A 16,855-nucleotide genomic window follows, 5' to 3' on the forward strand; every position below is an offset into this window, starting at 1 on the left:
ACAGAATTTTACAACCAATAAAGTACAAAAAGGAATTGTTACAGAACATTAAAAAAGGTTAAATGATTTATAAGAAGGCAGGAGAAAATAATATTAATATAGATATCTATTAAAATTGTTGCTATTTTGTAAATTTTTCAGCATTGGAATGGTCAATTTCCAGCACCTGGGTTTCCCAATAATAAATAGTTACTATATAAAGCATATTATAAATGTTAAATATCATAACTATGTATATTTATGTATATATATACAACACACATACACACACACACATAGTGATACTGGTTGGGTATAGCAGAATGAAATTGCTGACAAATATTTCTTGTAGGCTTTCTATGTGTAAAAGGCTATCCTTGATACTGTGGGGAGACACTCAACTGATAAAGTGCCTGATCTTGAAGAACTTAACATTTGGATGAGGAGATATCTGAAACAACATGAAAATCCACATAAAGTGTGAGGCAATAACTAGAATGATTAAAAGCTCAGATTCATCTCAGAGTCAAAAAGGCATAAGTTCAGTCCTAATCCTGCTACTTTACTGTACACTGTTTACTTATCTTAAAATAGGTACAATGATAATCCTACCTCAAAGATATTGTGAGGCTAAAATGAAATAATGCAGGTTAAGTTCCACTACCATGACTCATATAATAAGTTCTTGGTAAATGTTAGCAGTGTTATTAAAGTAGCATCTTTTACAGAGTCTCATGGTACAGCACTAAAGAGTGTGGGCAGCACAGTGTGGGCTGAAGTTTATAAGGGAAGGTTTCACAGAGGAATTAAGATTTAAAACAAAACTGTAGGAAGCAATGACAATGGAGAAGATATTGAAGGAACTGGGCATAGCATGAGCAAAGACAGAGTTGGGTGTTAATGACCACATCTAGGGCATAGCAAGACACTGACTTGGCTGGAGGAGACGGCTTCAGTTAGGCAAGGCCTATGTGGTAGAGAAGCTAGGGGGTAGGATAGCGACTTCATATAGCAGGCAGTGGGAAACCACCGTAGGGTCTTGAGCAAGGATGAGACATGAGACATGATGAAAAGTGTATGAAAACAGACTACCTTATAAATTCTTGGTAAAATGGATTGAAGAAAAGACAGATTAAAGGTGGTAAGTACTTTTATCTAGATTAAGGTGATTTCCTGGAGAAGCTAAATAATAAAGGAGGGAAATGACCTGGATTAATGGAAGGAAACATCTAATTACATTATCCAAAATTAATATGAATTATATTACTCCATAACTTCTTATTTTCCTGGCTGTAACGTAGCTTTTACTTGTAGATAAGTAATAGCAATGGTCTAGAATGCTGCAAGTTAGTAGCATCTAAAGATGAGAACGCCTAACTTCTGAAAGAGTTTTTGGCAATAGAATGAAAAAAAAAAAAACTTCTGTCATACTGATTGTAGTTTGAGAAATCTTCAGTCATTCCTATTATAAAAAGGGCCCTGTTGAGAAGAGACTTAGTACTGAGGATGAGAAGGAATATTATTCTCTGGGAAGAATATGAGATACAGGACAATGAGAAGTAGATTAAAGAATTGCAGGGTTTTTTGTTAAGGTGTGTTAGGAGAGAAGACATGTTCCTCAAACATTTGCCTTGTCAAGGCATCAGTTTCTCTTGTTTCCCTTTCAGGTATACTCTTATGAAGTCCTGCTGGCGCTGGAGTGAGGACAGCCGCCCTTCAGTTAGAGAACTACACTCGCGCCTAGAAACTGCTGCTCGAACTGCAGATGACAAGGCTGTGTTGCAAGTACCAGAGTTGGTGGTGCCTGAACTGTACGCAGCTGTGGCGGGCATCAGCGTGGAGAGCCTCTCCTACAGCTACAGCATCCTTTGAAGATCCCAGGGCAAGAAACATTTATGGGTGATCACATACTCTTGGAGCCAATTCCTCCAAGAACAGAGAATAGACTTTCTAGTGGGACATAATGAGAGAAATGGGACATGGATCCTGGATCTTCCCCTACACATTCCCTAGATACCTGACATGATGCTATAGGAGGCTCTACACACCATATACCCTTGAGACTGAGAAATATAGTTTCATTTCTACTGTCCCAATCCTAAAGACCCAGGAGAGAAGTGGTGGACAGTGTCATTCCAAAGGAGGTTTTAGAAATCTGCAGTGTTTGTTGCGGCATGGCACAAATAAGCTGGTCCCTCCCACCACAGGCTAGTTTCCTCCTGAAGCATGTTTTTTTATCTAGCCTATTATAAGGTGCAGAGAAATTGCAATCAAATGAGGGAATAGAAAGCCAGTAAAGAAGTTGATTAAGAGAAAATTAAAGGTTTTACTTGCTGAGGAGTATAGATGTGGACCAAGTTTATCCTTCAAAGAGAAGGAGGAGGAAGGATGTAAAGTTCTTCAGTTCTGGTCCTATCATGCAGGGCTAGAGGAGAACCATGAAGGAAAACTTCTGAGTTTCCTCTTGGCTATAGATAAGAGAAAGATGGTCCCCTTTTCTCTAATTCTGAGAGACGAGTACCCTGTCGGTACTACTTTTAACTAGAAGCTGGAGGGGTCAATTCATGATTAAGAACATTCAACACGTCTTGTTCATCAGGCTAGCTTCCTGGTCCCTATAAGACTAGGGAGATTGAGCCTAAAGAGTCAGTTCAGTCAGCGATGAATATATTATGTGTCTATTAAATAAACAGGAAATGTGGAAACCAAGCAAGAATGCTTAGTAAGACAGAATGTCTTAAACAAGGGCTAGAAAAGGATGTATTCTGAGACAGAAGGCTAGCAGCTTCTGATTTGCAATCATTTACTGATGTACTGTGAAATTTATTTCATTATATTAATATTTATTAAGTAAAAGTAGGCTTTTCTGGTATACGGCTTCCAAAATGTCTACAATAGGGAGGATAAAAGTAAATAAATGGAAATTAATGTCAATAGAAAAATTCAAGAGACAATCTACATTGTCAGAAAAGGGATTCCTCACGTGTAAAACGGGGATAATATATACCTCACAGGGTTGTCATGAGGATTGAATGAGAGTATGTATTTGTACAGTATTTGGCACATAATATGTGCTCAATAAATGTTTTCTTTCCCCCTTCCTATCCTAGACTCTTTCACATCTTTTCCATTTAAAACCTACTATGGCCAAGAACAGAACCTTGGCCTGTCAATCACACTGTAAGGCAGGCATGCCTAAAGCTGATGATGTGGCGCACACACCACATGACTAAAAGGATGAAGTCATCACTCTTGTGTGAGCTTCTGGATGATGACAGTCGTCTCCCACCATTTCAAAATACTGAAAATAACATCATGATGACAACTCAGTTGAACATGGGGTCTGTGATTTGACAGAATACTCTGGGTATTCTGGGAGGGACATCTAAGGCTGCTGCTGGAGGAAAGATGACTGGCCATTGAAAATTTTGTAGAAGTCAGAATCCTGATGGAGTCATGATGAGTCATCCAACTGAATAACGATTCTGGCACTGTGGGAATACCACAAGGACCAATCAGGATTTAAATGGTGAGTGTCAGTAGGGAGAAGGGAGATAGAGTGGCTTGGCACAAAATGATAAAGTCCTGTGGAATCTCATTGTTGCTTCTCGACTGTTCATTTAAGTCAAATTTACAAAATATTTATTTATTCAAATATTTTTTAAAAAATTAAGTGTTAAGGCCAACTGTGCCAGACACTGTGCTAGATATTAGATAAACGAAACAGAGCTTTCGATTACAGTCTAGAAAGAGATACTATACACATATTAGTGTGGGTATTTGTTAATCACAAACTGTGGTAAGTGCTATGAAGAAAACGTGGAGGACAGTAGAAGGGAGTATAAAATGAGGCCCTCCCTGAAGAAACGGCATTTAAACTGAGACCTTAGGGATGAGTAAGTTGGCCTGACAAGGAGTGAGAAGAGCCTTCCAGGAGAAGGACTCTGTGTGAAAACTCTGAGGCAAGAAAAAAGCATAGTTTATTTGAAGAACGTCAAGGAGGTAAGCGGGGTGGGCGCAGAGTGAGGTGGGAGGAACGTGGCGCATAATGAAATGGAGCACTGCTCTTTCATACTGTATGTTAATATGAATTTTGGTATGAGGGAAAGAAGCAGATAAGCTATTTTAAATTTTGACCCGTAATTTTTTTTTCTGGATATAGGTCTGGAAAACTGAATACAGTAATTGCTTATTCTAAAAAAACTGAGTCTTTCCCTCACTTGGCCAGGCTTTTTCCAAAAAGGGGATTACATTTCTGGCATCTTTGACTTATCAGCTAAACCAGCTATTTCCAAGCTAATGAATGGAAAAGAGAATTAAAATATTTACCATTTTATCATGTTGAATACAGGTTAGGATTTGTTGTATTGTTTTGATTTTCCCCTACCGCAATCTTGTTTTTCCAATCTATGATTTATTGTTAAAAAAAAATTCCAGCACAGCTAGGAACTGAGCAAACACCCACCTGGATACGGTGTCTAATTGAAAATTGACAATGTAGTTTAACTTAGAATAGTCTGAACTAGTAGTTTTCAAATCATGCTCATATGAACAGCAGTGTTTTTCATGGTAGATTTAGGTATTTTGTTATTAAAATTGAATAATAAAAGTTTTTTTTCACCATTTTTAAAGAAACAGTAAGTTAATGGGTAGAATCTTCTTAATCATAACCTTGCTGTAATAGTTTTTATGAAATTTTTGCCATAACTCATTTAAACAAAGAAATAGATAGCAAAAACACTGGCAGACTGGGAGGATAGCCTATTATGCTAATTTAGCACACTGTTTTTATTTGTTTTGGACATAAGTGTTAGTGTTTATGCTATTTGTTAGATGCATATAATATTGTCATATGCTTGAAAAAATTATTAGTTTGAATAATGCAATTAAATATATTATCATGTCATAATCATCTAGCAATAGCTCTAAGTGCTCACCATATATGAATATATCTGAGAAACAATGGTGTGGAAATTTTGGTGTTTCTGCATGGTGGTGTTTCTCATTAAAAAAGTAATACCACTGAATGGTTAAAAAGACATATATGGTTAAAATTCCACAGGGAAGTCTATTATAGAAGAGAGGAGAGAAAGGTGGGAGGATGGAGTAAAGGTTGAAGTAGACCATTTCATTCTGACATTTAAAAAATTTTAAATTACCTTAGAATGTTGTTTTAGATCATATAATATTCTTGATTTACTACTCTGATCCATTGAATGGAAAAAGATAGTCCTGACTGTTTTTGTCTTGTAAATACAAAATCAAAACTATTCAAAAGCTACTGATAAAATAATGAAAACAAAAAACTATCTTCTCTAGCGTTTATCACAGGAAAGTCAGAACATTTTTCTGAAAATTGTAATTAGGAATGATTTGATAATTTTAAATAGTGAGACAAAACAGATGTGAGGACAGAACAGCCATAAGAGATCAATGGAAGAGAGAATTTTAGACACAGGAAAAATCAGCAGAAAGTTTTAAAAGACTAAATTAACAATTATAAGAAAGAATCATCTTTGACCATAGCCCTCTGACTTGATTCATCACCGGAAGCTGAAAGCAATAAACTTAAAAAAACTCTAGTTGGAAACAATTATTTTGCCAATGAATATTATGTATTTGATTAAATCATTAAGCCCTAATTTCAGCTGAAGCTGGAAATACATTTATTTCTTAACTACTTCACACGGGTGCTTTGAAGCTGACCACCGATAGGTTGCATTAGCAAAGGTGGAAATAGTTCTTAATTTGGCTTCATTTAAGCAGCTCAAATATTTATTTTCATAAACAAACTGTGGTGACACCAGTTTTGAAGCCCTACTTTGAAGTCTACAGTAACTGAGATTGAGATGTCTCAATGTTCAAAAAATATTTTCATTATTTCCAGCTCAAGTAAAAGTGTATGAAATGGTTCTTATATAACTGCACTGTCCACTACAGCAGTCAGTGGACACATGTGGCTATTTAAATATTAATTTAAATTCATAAAAATTAAGTAATATTTAAAAATAAAAAAATTCAGTTTCTCAGTCTCACAAGCCACATTTCAAGTGTTCAGCAGCCATTCAAAACGTTTCCACATCTCTGTAACATCCAAAAAGAACACAAAACACAAATGCTTTATCCCTTTGCAATCCTTATAGTGATACTAGATACCAGCCCTGCTGGTCTCGTGGTTAAGATTTGGTGCTCTCACCGCTGCGGCCTGGGTTCGTCTTTCCGGTCAGCGAACCACACCACCCATCTGTCAGTTGTCATAGGGTGGCAGCTGCATGTTGCTGTGATGCTGAAAGCTATGCCACCAGTATTTCAAATACCAGCAGGGTCGCCCATGATGGACAGGTTTCAGCAGAGCTTCCAGACTAAGACAGACTAGGAAGAAGGACCCGGCCACCCACTTCCAGAAAAACTGGCGGTGAAAACCCTATGACTAGCAGTGAAGCACTGTCTGATACAGCACTGGAAGGTGAGAGGTTGACACAAAAAGACGGGGCAGGGTTCTGTTCTGCTGTACACGGGGTCCCTAGGAGGTGACTAGACAGCACTAACATAGTGATACTAGAGATATACATTTTGACGTTTTTTAGGGGGCTAAATATATGATGGATTAAGTACACATATTTTCACATTTCATCTTAAAAACAGGGTTAGAAAGGATTAGTCTTGAGCTCAGGAGTCTTTTTAGGGGATGGCCCACAGATAAAGTTCTTAACACTCTACATTCCTTAAGTTCCGTAGTCACAGTTCTGGTAGCTGTAGCTCTATTCCAGTAGGCATGAGGATGAACACTGGCACATGTGCCAAAAATCTGAATAAATGCATTAGGGAATCTAAAGATACTGAATGAGGCTCCCTACAAAAAAACTCCCACAAAGCAAATGGATTATGCCTATATTTTCAGAGATACTATGCAACAGTGTGGTCCAATTTCTGTGCGGTATTCTTGTAGTAAGTACAGTGACCAATTCATTTCAGTTTGCCTGGGACTTTCCAGGTTTTAAAACTGAAAGTCCCTCATCCCAGGAAACTCCTCAGTCCTGGGCAAAGTGAAACGGTTAATTTTCACCCCAGTGTTAAGGGATGGTTCTTTATGTTTCTTGTGTATTTTCCATAATGGCAGCCTATAGTACGAACTGAATAATTTTTCTATATTAACACTTATACAATGGTTAATATGGATTTCTATATTGACCGTTATACAATTAATATAGACTCAACATAACCTGGCCCAGTCTGCCTTTCTAGTTTTTCCACTTACATGAACCTTATGTTCTAGCTATACTAAATTTTTTGGCTTTCCCACATCACGCATTTTCATACAACTGTGTCTTTGCTCAGGCTGTCTTCCTGAAATGCTTTTCCATCCCTCTGAACATATACTGAACTTATCCAACAAGGTCCTATTCAAATAGCACATTTTGTCACAAGCCTTCCCTGATACTTCCCTTTCTTCAACTTCCTCTATTCTCCAATAAAGTGACTTGCTTCCTCTGTGTACTACCAGCACTTAAAAAAATTCTTTCTTATACCAATTGCTACCTTGTGCAATTATTGGTCTACATGTTTGCTTTCTTTTACAGACTACAAGTGCAAAGGGCTCTATCTTTTTATTACTAGTGTCCAACCCTTTCTGGCACATAGGAAATGCTTGTCAAAACTCATTATATAATGTTTTATAAATTTTAAAGTTTATTTTACATGCAGTATCTCATTTGATCCTCTCAACAATTCTGTGAGCTTGGAAAAATTGACTGTAGAATATTCACTTGGTTGATGAACAAACAGGCTCAGAGATAGTGACGTGACCAAGGTTAGGTAGAGGTACGTGTTGGGAATGAATCCCAGGTCTTCTGACAGCCACTCTTTCTACTAAATCCCACTGGAGGTTAAAGGTCACCCAACAGGCAGGATTAGTTTGTGTTGATAAAAGGAGGGTGGTCATTAATATTTGAAGAATAGACTGTGTAAAAGCTCACCCTGTGTTTCCTCATTATTCAAGCTCCATCCCACACTAGAGCATTCGTTCACTTCTCCAATTTAGTTTTATTTGGTAGGAAACGTGGGCTAAAACATTTGATTTTAAGTCATATTGCCAACACTCCACAGGCCACTAAAGATTAACCTTTACTGAATGAAAGAAGTTTTGCTATTAAAAGGAACTCTTTTATACCATGACTGTAAGGAATTTTCAGTGTCAATGTGCCTTTCAAAATTTCAGACCTTTTGTCTGATGGATTCTTTCTACTTTGTCTCTATTATTACAGGTTTCTAGCTGCCGGATAACTAGCAATCCTTGTCCAAAGGGGAAAGCCCCGTGTTAGAAACCTACCAGGAGAAAGTGTTGTATGCAAGTCTGCCACCTATTCTGGGCTTTATCTTTACTCATCCCACCATTTAAAGGGGAATGATGCCACACCAATCTCAAAAAATCCCGCGGGAATTAGAGACTCGGAAAAAGCGATTTGCACACCTTCTTCCTAAGCCCATAAAAAAGGCTATCGTATTTTCACACTTCTCTGCTTTGCTAATATAATTGGATCTATTTAATTTGGAAAGTAATGTGCTTCCAATCCTAGTAAAGCTACATACACGTCGCTACTACCCTCCATCCCGTACCTCCGGGTCTCTCCGAGACGCCACCTTCCCCCTTTCCCCTGGGGACCCGGGAGGCGGAAAGGGCGCGCCCGTGGTGACGATTTTATCCTGGGCGACTGACGTCACTGCCAGGCGCCCGGCGGCACGGTGGCCAGGCCTTCGGCGGGCTTTCCGGGGACGAAAATGGCTATGGCCAGCGATTTTTACCTGCGCTACTACGTAGGGCACAAGGGAAAATTTGGACACGAGTTTCTGGAGTTTGAGTTTCGGCCCGACGGTGAGCAGAGGAGTGGCCGCCGGGACCGCACCCAGCGCGGCGCTGAGCTCGGGGAAGCTCGGGGCTGGCCGTGGAGGAGGCGGGGTGGGGTGTGCGAGCCTCCGCGGGTTTGCAAGCGCTGCTTGAGACGAAGTAAAGAGGAGCTAAGGAATATAAGAGGTTAAATTGGTTTTGTGAATAAAAGATAACTAAAGGGTGGAAATTAATTCAGAAAAGCCACTCATGCCAGATACTGAGAAGCTGAACCCACGTTAATCAGAATCCTAGAATCAGCACACCGGAAGGGACCTTCAATGCCATCTGGTTTATCGACCTAATACGTGCTTGAACATTTTTAAGAACACCCCACCACGCAGTGGTCCGATGGATACTTACAGTCTTCCCGGACCAGTAACTTTCCGACTACCCATTCATCCATTTTATTCATTCAGGCGCTGTATGTAAGGCAACATGTAGAAAAACTAAGGAGACCTGCTCCGAAGGGGGGCGCTCGACGTGGAGAAAAATGCGTGTTTTGCGTACTTAAATACAGTTATTCTCCATTGGATGTATTAAGAATACAAAAAAAGGCGAGCGGTTAGTTCTACATGAAGGAATCAGGGAAAACTTTCTAGAGAAGGTGACAGTTGAGATGAGTCTTGAAATGAGAGTAGGTATTTTCTTGGCCTCTGAGAAAAAAAGTCAGACTGCTGAGAGCTGCCTGAGCCTAGGGCGAGGTGGAACTGCCTGCTGCCCATGTAGTGTGAAGCAGAGTCTATCTTTTCACAGCTCTGATTCTCTTTAGAGAGTGTTGTTGTATACTGAACTCTTCTTGAAACAAGGACGGTCCAACTGCGTAGACGTTTCTTTTTTGAAAGCATATTATTTGCTGGGCTACGTGTAAATACGAAAATTCAATTTACAACAATGAATAAGACTGTTTAATTTTCCTCAAGGAGTTAAATGTTTTGATGAGGGACACAGACATGAAACTAACCATAAAGCAGTATGGATATTAAGTATTAGGTGCTATGTTCATGCTTTGGACAAAGTTCTGTGAAAGCATGAAAGAAAAATTAGGAGAGGATCACACATTACAAAAGGGGAGGAGTATCAGACGTTTCAGGCAGAACGTAAGGAACTAGAACCCTGCCATTATTTAGAAACTTTAATCACCTTATTCTCAGATCTCTTCCAAGTTTAGCTAAGGAGGCAATTTACCTGAATTCTCCATCTGTTCTTTCCTTTTGTGATATTGTTTTCAGTGCGTTTGTGAACATCACTTAGCTTGTTCATATCACTTTTATCCAGTGACATAAATTAAATTGTCTAATATTATCAGGGAAATTTCATGCCTGAACAGTGGTTCTCATCCATTTGTCTGCCACCACACCATCCACATACTTTGATCAGTAACAGTGACTCACAAAGACAGTGATTCCTAAGGGGTTCACCTCATTAGGGTAACCTATCATTTTAGAGGATCAGGACCACGTTACATTTGTACCTGGACAACTGACTAGGTGTGAGGAGAAGCATGTATCAGGGAGTACAAAAGTCATGATGGATTAAAATTAAACATAGATCAGCTAACAAACTGGCCAACCTTTATCCAGAAGCAGCACATAGTTTGTATGCTTCCTAGTCACGATTCTAAACTATTAGCATTGCCATATTATATACATACATTAATTTGAAAGAAAATAATTAAAAGAACATTTTGGAGTAGCGAGGAAAGCGTGAGTATTGGAGGAAGGTAGATCTAGATCTGCATCTTGTGTGACCTTGGGCAAGTTACTTAACTGTTTTCTCACCTATGCATAGGTGAGAGAATAAAACCTAGATTTTAGGGTTTTACAGATTAGATTAAATGCTCTGGGTAAATCACTTAGCCCGAATACAGACACATAAAATAAACTTTAAAAGAAATGTTTCTTCCTTTTTCAGCTTCCCTGTCTAGTTCATGACATAGCTTAAGAAAATGGCCCTTTCATTATATTGAATTACATTGAAGGCGTGGAATACTTAAAAATTATATTGAATATTTAAAAATTATATCAAAGGCATAGAATATTTAAAAATTTGAGTAGCTTCAACTGCAGCCAATTTACCAGTAAATTTTTGAGTATCTACATGTCTAACATTGATCTTATGCTAGGAGGGAGGAAATATTAATAAAATTAGTAGTATAAAATAGTCTTTATCTTCAAAATTGCTTACGATGTCATTTATCTTTTTTTAGCAGTTTTTGCTGTTATAGATTGAATTGTTTTCCACTCCCCACAGGAAAGCTTAGATATGCCAACAACAGCAATTACAAAAATGATGTCATGATCAGAAAAGAGGTAAGGTTTTTTTGAATGTATAATTTTTTACATTTAGCTCATTTTCTTCTTGTCTGTGTTGAATTTACTAAAGTATATCTAAGCTGTACTGTAAAAAAGAAGCCAATTTATAGATTGAAAAGGGATTCTACTTAAATCAGGTATAATTGTAGCATCTGTAACAACAAAAGAAGCAATCTGAATATATTAATTTGTAGTCCCACATTTGAACATATCATTAAATTCATTTTATAATTTGTCATTTTACTCTATTCGCTGTTAATTGATAATCATGATTTAAACACAGTATGAACTTTAAATGAAAGGCCTAAAAGTTGGAGATAAGAAAAAGTTCAGAGCACTATGATGTGCACTTGCGTTTGTCTCTGTTCACCTCATAGGTTTTGCATTGTCACCATTAACCGCTTGGAGATGTTTGAATCCCATGTTACAAAGGCAGAATACAGAGTTTTAAAAGGGAGTTAGTGATGTGAAGAGGGAAAAATATATATTAAAGGAAAGGGCAAGGGAGTGAAGAAAAAACATAGGATGAATGATTCTCTCCCATCTTGTACTTTTGGAATTATAATTAAATTTTTCTGTGATATTCTGTTTGAATATTCAGGGTTGTAATTACGTTTTGTCATTTCCTTCTGAGTTGTGGGAAAAAATAGAGAAGCATTATGAAATTTTTATTATGACTTATTTTCAGGCTTATGTACACAAGAGTGTAATGGAAGAACTGAAGAGAATTATTGATGACAGTGAAATTACAAAAGAAGACGATGCTTTGTGGCCTCCCCCTGACAGGGTTGGCCGACAGGTTTGTATTTAGTGATTCTTTAAATGCATAAATATTAGAAATTGATAATATAATTGTTGTGTTTCTCTTTATTTATTTAAAATAGATCCTTATTGATTCTTTGGTTTTCTGTTTAGTAGGCACCTGGGAAATACTCTTTAATTTTCTTTTACTTAGCCTCATTTTCTCTGCTACTTCCCAGTAGTAAAGGAGGCAATGCATAGCTGTAAATTTAGACATCTTTCTGAACAGTCTCCTCTGTAGTCACCACAAAGTTAGCATGTTTTCACATTGTTATGAATAATATGTATTATATGTTAATCACTTTTATTAGGAATAAGTACAGGTGTTTGTTAAATTTGAGATTTAGGATCTCATTGACTATGAAAATTTACTGTCTCCAAATTTATAACTTTGAAAACTCTTATTTGCATCTTTATGCCCCAGAGAAGGATTTGGTTTATTCAAACTGACCTTTGCCTCTCATATTCCCTTCAGAGTAATTGATGTGTCTCAGAGGGCTTCTGAAGAGCTCTGAAGGCCTCATTTCACTCTGTGGAAAGGCAGTTTGATTTCTGAATTGGGTCCTTTCAACTCTTGGAGAAATGAGATACGACCCCTGGAGGAAGCAGCATTTAATTTCACTTTTTTATATTCCCAAGGATTATACATTATAACACCTTCTTTGACTAGAAGAAAATGTGGAGAAATCTAATATGCTGACACTCTGTAGCAGCAACTTAACTCTTCTATTTAAAGAAACATTATTTAGGAAAGCAAAGGTAATAGTTAACAGTATTTATTTTATGCATTGTAAACACTTTTAAAAAGTAAGTTTAGATCTCAGTTTATTTTATGTATATATACATGTATACTAAAAAATAAACAGCGACAGTAAACTGTGTATCTCTTTTAGACTCAGGGAGAGCCCAGTGTTTTCATCTACCCACTTAGTGATGTGTTCATCTGTTTTGGTTGGTGGGGGAGGATTAGGCATGCTCCAGAAGTTGTCCATTGGATCTTTAAGTCGAAGATGCTATGTTTGTTTGAGTCTTACTTAATTTTCCATTTTGTGTGTGGCATAAACTGTACATAATTAGGTCTTTTGATCAACTGTGTAGCTAAGAATATCTTTAATGGCATCTGTTATTTAACCTGAAAAATCACAGACGTAGCCTCTTAATTATTGGTTTTGGATTTGCAGATAAAATATAGAGAAAAATTTATACAGTAATTATGGCTCACTGGGAACATCTACATTACGTTGTATTTGTTTTACTAGTTCTTAATTTTAATGTTTTGTGAAGTCAAAAGAGTATGAGCCTTTCAGTCTTACAGTCCTGGATTCAAATATCAGTACCATCACTTATTAGTGGTTGAAATATCAACAAGTTTTTTCCTTTGCCTTACGAGTCTTGGATTTCACATTTGTAAAATGAGCCTAATAAAGCCTACCTGATAAGGGTATTTTAGGGATTACAGATAATGTTTATAAAGTCCCTAGCAGCAGGGCCTGACACATAGTAGGTGCTAAAGAGGTACTATTTTTAATATTATGCATTTTATTTTTAGAGCCTGGTAGAAAGGGTAAATGTGTTTGTATTTATTATATTAAAAATAGGCTTACCCATATTATTTTTACATTATGCTTCAAAGTGATGCCTTTAGTTTTTACTGACATAAGTAACATTTCTCTGTCACTCTTAAGTGACATTTTATAGTATCTTCTTTATGAAATCTCTGGAAAGCAGTTTTGGTTGGTCCTAACATTGGGGACTATTGAACAGTTGATGAGGTTATTATTTTATAGATGCGGTTTCTGTTTAACAAATCGTTTCTTTTTTTTTCCCCTCCTCTATGACTACCAGAAACCTTGCAGCTAAAATTGGGACATTTTGGTAGCACGAATACAGATATCTCTGGGGTGGACTTTTATATTAACTTCATTTCTCTATTTTATTTTTTTCAGGAACTTGAAATTGTAATTGGAGATGAACATATTTCTTTTACCACATCAAAAATAGGTTCTCTTATTGATGTAAATCAATCAAAGTAAGTATGTTAAAGCATTGTGACTAAATTGATAAAATTTATTATCTCTAATAGAGATGCAACTATAGCTAGGTTGCTAAGATTTCAGTGGCACCCTATCAGTTTATTAGGCAGCTGTAATTCTGATTTTTGTCATTAAAGACTTGTTATCAAAGAAGTTAGCAGTGTATTTTATTGATTGCCAAAAAAATCTTAATCTAACAGCTATATAAAATGCCCAAGTTTTATTAGCTACTTTTGTGTAAAAATCTGCACATAGTGTCACAAAATTTAAGAGAAATCCTTATTGGATTATATCAGCCTCATTAGCCCTATATCATGTCCTTCTCTTCCTTGGGTTTAATAATTCGAATAAATGGAAAAAATCTAGTAGAGCTTAAGTATGGCTTTAGCTGTCTATGTCTTCCCAAGTTCTGTGTCCCTATAGCACATACCATTGTCTTTGTGTGAAAAATCTCTCTGCCTCCTGTTATTTTTTCCCACTCTTTTCCCCTTAAAATGTCCTCAGAGTGTTTTTTCCTATCACTTTAAATTATAACAACTTATTTATTTGCTTTACTGATTTGAATGTTAGCTCCCTGAGAACCTTGCTATATCTCCAAAGTTAGCCCAGTGCCTGGCACATAAATAGGTGCTTTATAAATATTTATTAGAGGAAAGGAGAAAGGAATGAATGCCTAATAACTCTTGGCTACAAAATGCTATGTTCATAAACCGATCGGACCCTTTTATTTTATTTTTTTGTGAGGAGATCAGCCCTGTGCTAACATCTGCCAATCCTCTTTTTTTTTTTTTTTTTTTTTTTTTGCTGAGGAAGACTGGCCCTGGGCTAACATCCATGCCCATCTTTCTCTACTTTATATGGGACACCGCCACACCATGGCTTGCCACGTAGTGCGTCAGTGTGCGCCCGGGATCCGAACCGGCGAACCCCGGGCCGCCTCAGCAGAGCGCGCCCACTTAACCGCTTGCGCCACCGGGCCAGCCCCAATGATTGGACCCTTTTAAACTATCAAATTTATTTTCCCACAGTTGGTGAGGATGTCTCATTCATACCCTTTTGGGATTGTAAATTGGTACAGTGTTTTTTGGAAAGTGATTTGATAATATGCTTTAAAAGTCATGGATATTTTACTCATCTTTGTCCTAGTAATTTCATTTCTGAGCATCTATTCTGGAGAAATATTCTCAAATAATGAAAAAGCTATTATTTGTAAAGATGGTCATTGAAGCCTTAAATTGGAAAAAAATCCAAATGTCTAACAAGGAGAGAATTGTTAAATTAACTAAAAACTATTTGTGAGTTTTTTTTAAAGTAATGGTAAAAGCTATGTTAAAAAGGGCCCAGGGGGCCGGCGCTGTGGCTTAGCGGTTGGGTGCACTCGCTCTGCTGCTGGCGGCCCGGGTTTGGATCCCGGGTGCGCACCGACGCACCACTTCTCTGGCCATGCTGAGGCCGCGTCCCACATACAGCAACTAGAAGGATGTGCAGCTATGACATACAACTATCTACTGGGGCTTTGGGGGAAAATAAATAAATAAAAATTATTAAAAAAAAAAAAAAAAGGGCCCAGGGAATGATTTTAGTATTAAAAAAATAAACACCAAAATATTTATAGTTACTCCACGAGGTGTAACATATAGTATTATAAGTATCATTTTTTCTACCTTTATAATTTCATTTGCTTTATACATTTTTGTGATGCCTAGCTATTACTTTTATAAGAAAGTATACACTTCAAATATGAAATGAATACTGGTGAAGAAAATTTGTATTTTTTTTCTTACAGAAAAGATAGAGATGGCAATTTTCAGTATGTTCATTTTAGTTACCAGCAAATCCTTCCTTTCTCTTGAATTCCTTCAACTTAATTTTTTAGGTTTTTGTTTTGTTTTAGGAATTAACTTATAAAGTTATGTTGTTTCATTATAGGAACAAAAAAAGTAACTTTTACCTTTTTAAATTTTAGGGATCCTGAAGGCCTTCGAGTATTTTACTATTTGGTACAGGACCTGAAATGTTTAGTTTTTAGTCTTATTGGATTACATTTCAAGATTAAACCAATCTAAATTGTCTGTTTTTTGAAGTTGTTTTTATATTTAATTAAGGGATGGGTAAGGGAGGGCTTATTTGTCATTGGATTGGGATTTTTATGCATGTGAAGCAAACATTTTTTTTTGTATGCAAACTGAAAATAAGAAAATACGTAAACAGCCTTAATGATTATCCTCACCTGGGTCCAAGTGGGTTGGACAGTCCCCCCACACATTAAGTTCTGTAAATAAAAGCCACCTTTCATTGAAATTGTGCTCCAATAAAACATATCAAAGCCTGGATGGAGAGTGCTTTTTTTTTTCAGGAGGTTATGTCTCTGATTCACTTTAAAGATAATAAAAAATTGTTGTAGTAGCTACATCTTACAGCAGAAGTTCTTTCAGGTAGAAATATATAGCCAGATTCCCATCCATTAAAGGCAATTGTAGATCTTCCCTTATTTCTTCCATACCTGACGGGATTTAGTTTTTGGGTCTTATAGAAGTTGTTTACATAAAGTTCTGGATTTTTTACATTTATCACAAACCCCTCAGAGATTATTCACATTTAAATATTTTAGTATAAGCAGAGATTGCCTAAAGGGTTACAACAGTAAAGTCAGTACCCCGAGTTAGGCACATCTTTTATTATGCCCTCATTCCTTATTTCACAGTCTATATATTTTGTGTATCTGTGGGAACTAAATGAGTTCTCAGCTTAACAAGTTTTTTTAAATTTAGACTTAAACACACATATATGTGTATGTGTGTGTTTGTTTATTTGTTTATTTATTTATATTTTGGCTCCTAATG

The 16,855-nt window shown here is 36.8% G+C and overlaps 2 protein-coding genes across 13 annotated transcripts in view; both read left to right on the forward strand.

Annotated features, from left to right (window-relative positions):
- The window catches only part of STYK1 (STY kinase 1), a 40,396-nt gene extending 37,313 nt beyond the window's left edge, over positions 1-3,083 (forward strand). For all 12 annotated transcript variants that reach the window (XM_087442746.1, XM_087442748.1, XM_087442751.1 and 9 more), the window contains one exon: positions 1,647-3,083. In XM_087442746.1, coding sequence (XP_087298872.1) covers positions 1,647-1,851 — 205 coding nt within the window. In that variant the 3' untranslated portion in view covers positions 1,852-3,083. The remainder of the gene's footprint in view (positions 1-1,646) is intronic.
- Positions 3,084-8,700: 5,617 nt separating this feature from the next.
- Positions 8,701-16,343, forward strand: MAGOHB (mago homolog B, exon junction complex subunit). Its single transcript, XM_004435366.3, has 5 exons — positions 8,701-8,851; positions 11,117-11,175; positions 11,867-11,977; positions 13,926-14,008; positions 15,979-16,343. The coding sequence occupies exons 1-5, from the start codon at positions 8,758-8,760 to the stop codon at positions 16,076-16,078; spliced, it is 447 nt and encodes a 148-aa protein (XP_004435423.1). The 5' UTR covers positions 8,701-8,757; the 3' UTR covers positions 16,079-16,343.
- The last annotated feature ends 512 nt before the right edge of the window (positions 16,344-16,855 follow it).

The sequence above is a fragment of the Ceratotherium simum genome, chromosome 17, assembly GCF_057802395.1.
Source record: "Ceratotherium simum simum isolate JZ-2026a chromosome 17, ASM5780239v1, whole genome shotgun sequence".
In the NCBI taxonomy this organism is placed as follows: Eukaryota; Metazoa; Chordata; class Mammalia; order Perissodactyla; family Rhinocerotidae; genus Ceratotherium; species Ceratotherium simum.

Excerpts from the sequence above, each read along its gene's own strand:
- MAGOHB (XM_004435366.3), top strand. The coding sequence starts at position 8,758 with ATGGCTATGGCCAGCGATTTTTACCTGCGCTACTACGTAGGGCACAAG. Across the intron at positions 8,852-11,116 it reads GTTTGAGTTTCGGCCCGACG|GAAAGCTTAGATATGCCAAC; the intron begins GTGAGCAGAGGA and ends CACTCCCCACAG. Across the intron at positions 11,978-13,925 it reads CTGACAGGGTTGGCCGACAG|GAACTTGAAATTGTAATTGG; the intron begins GTTTGTATTTAG and ends TATTTTTTTCAG.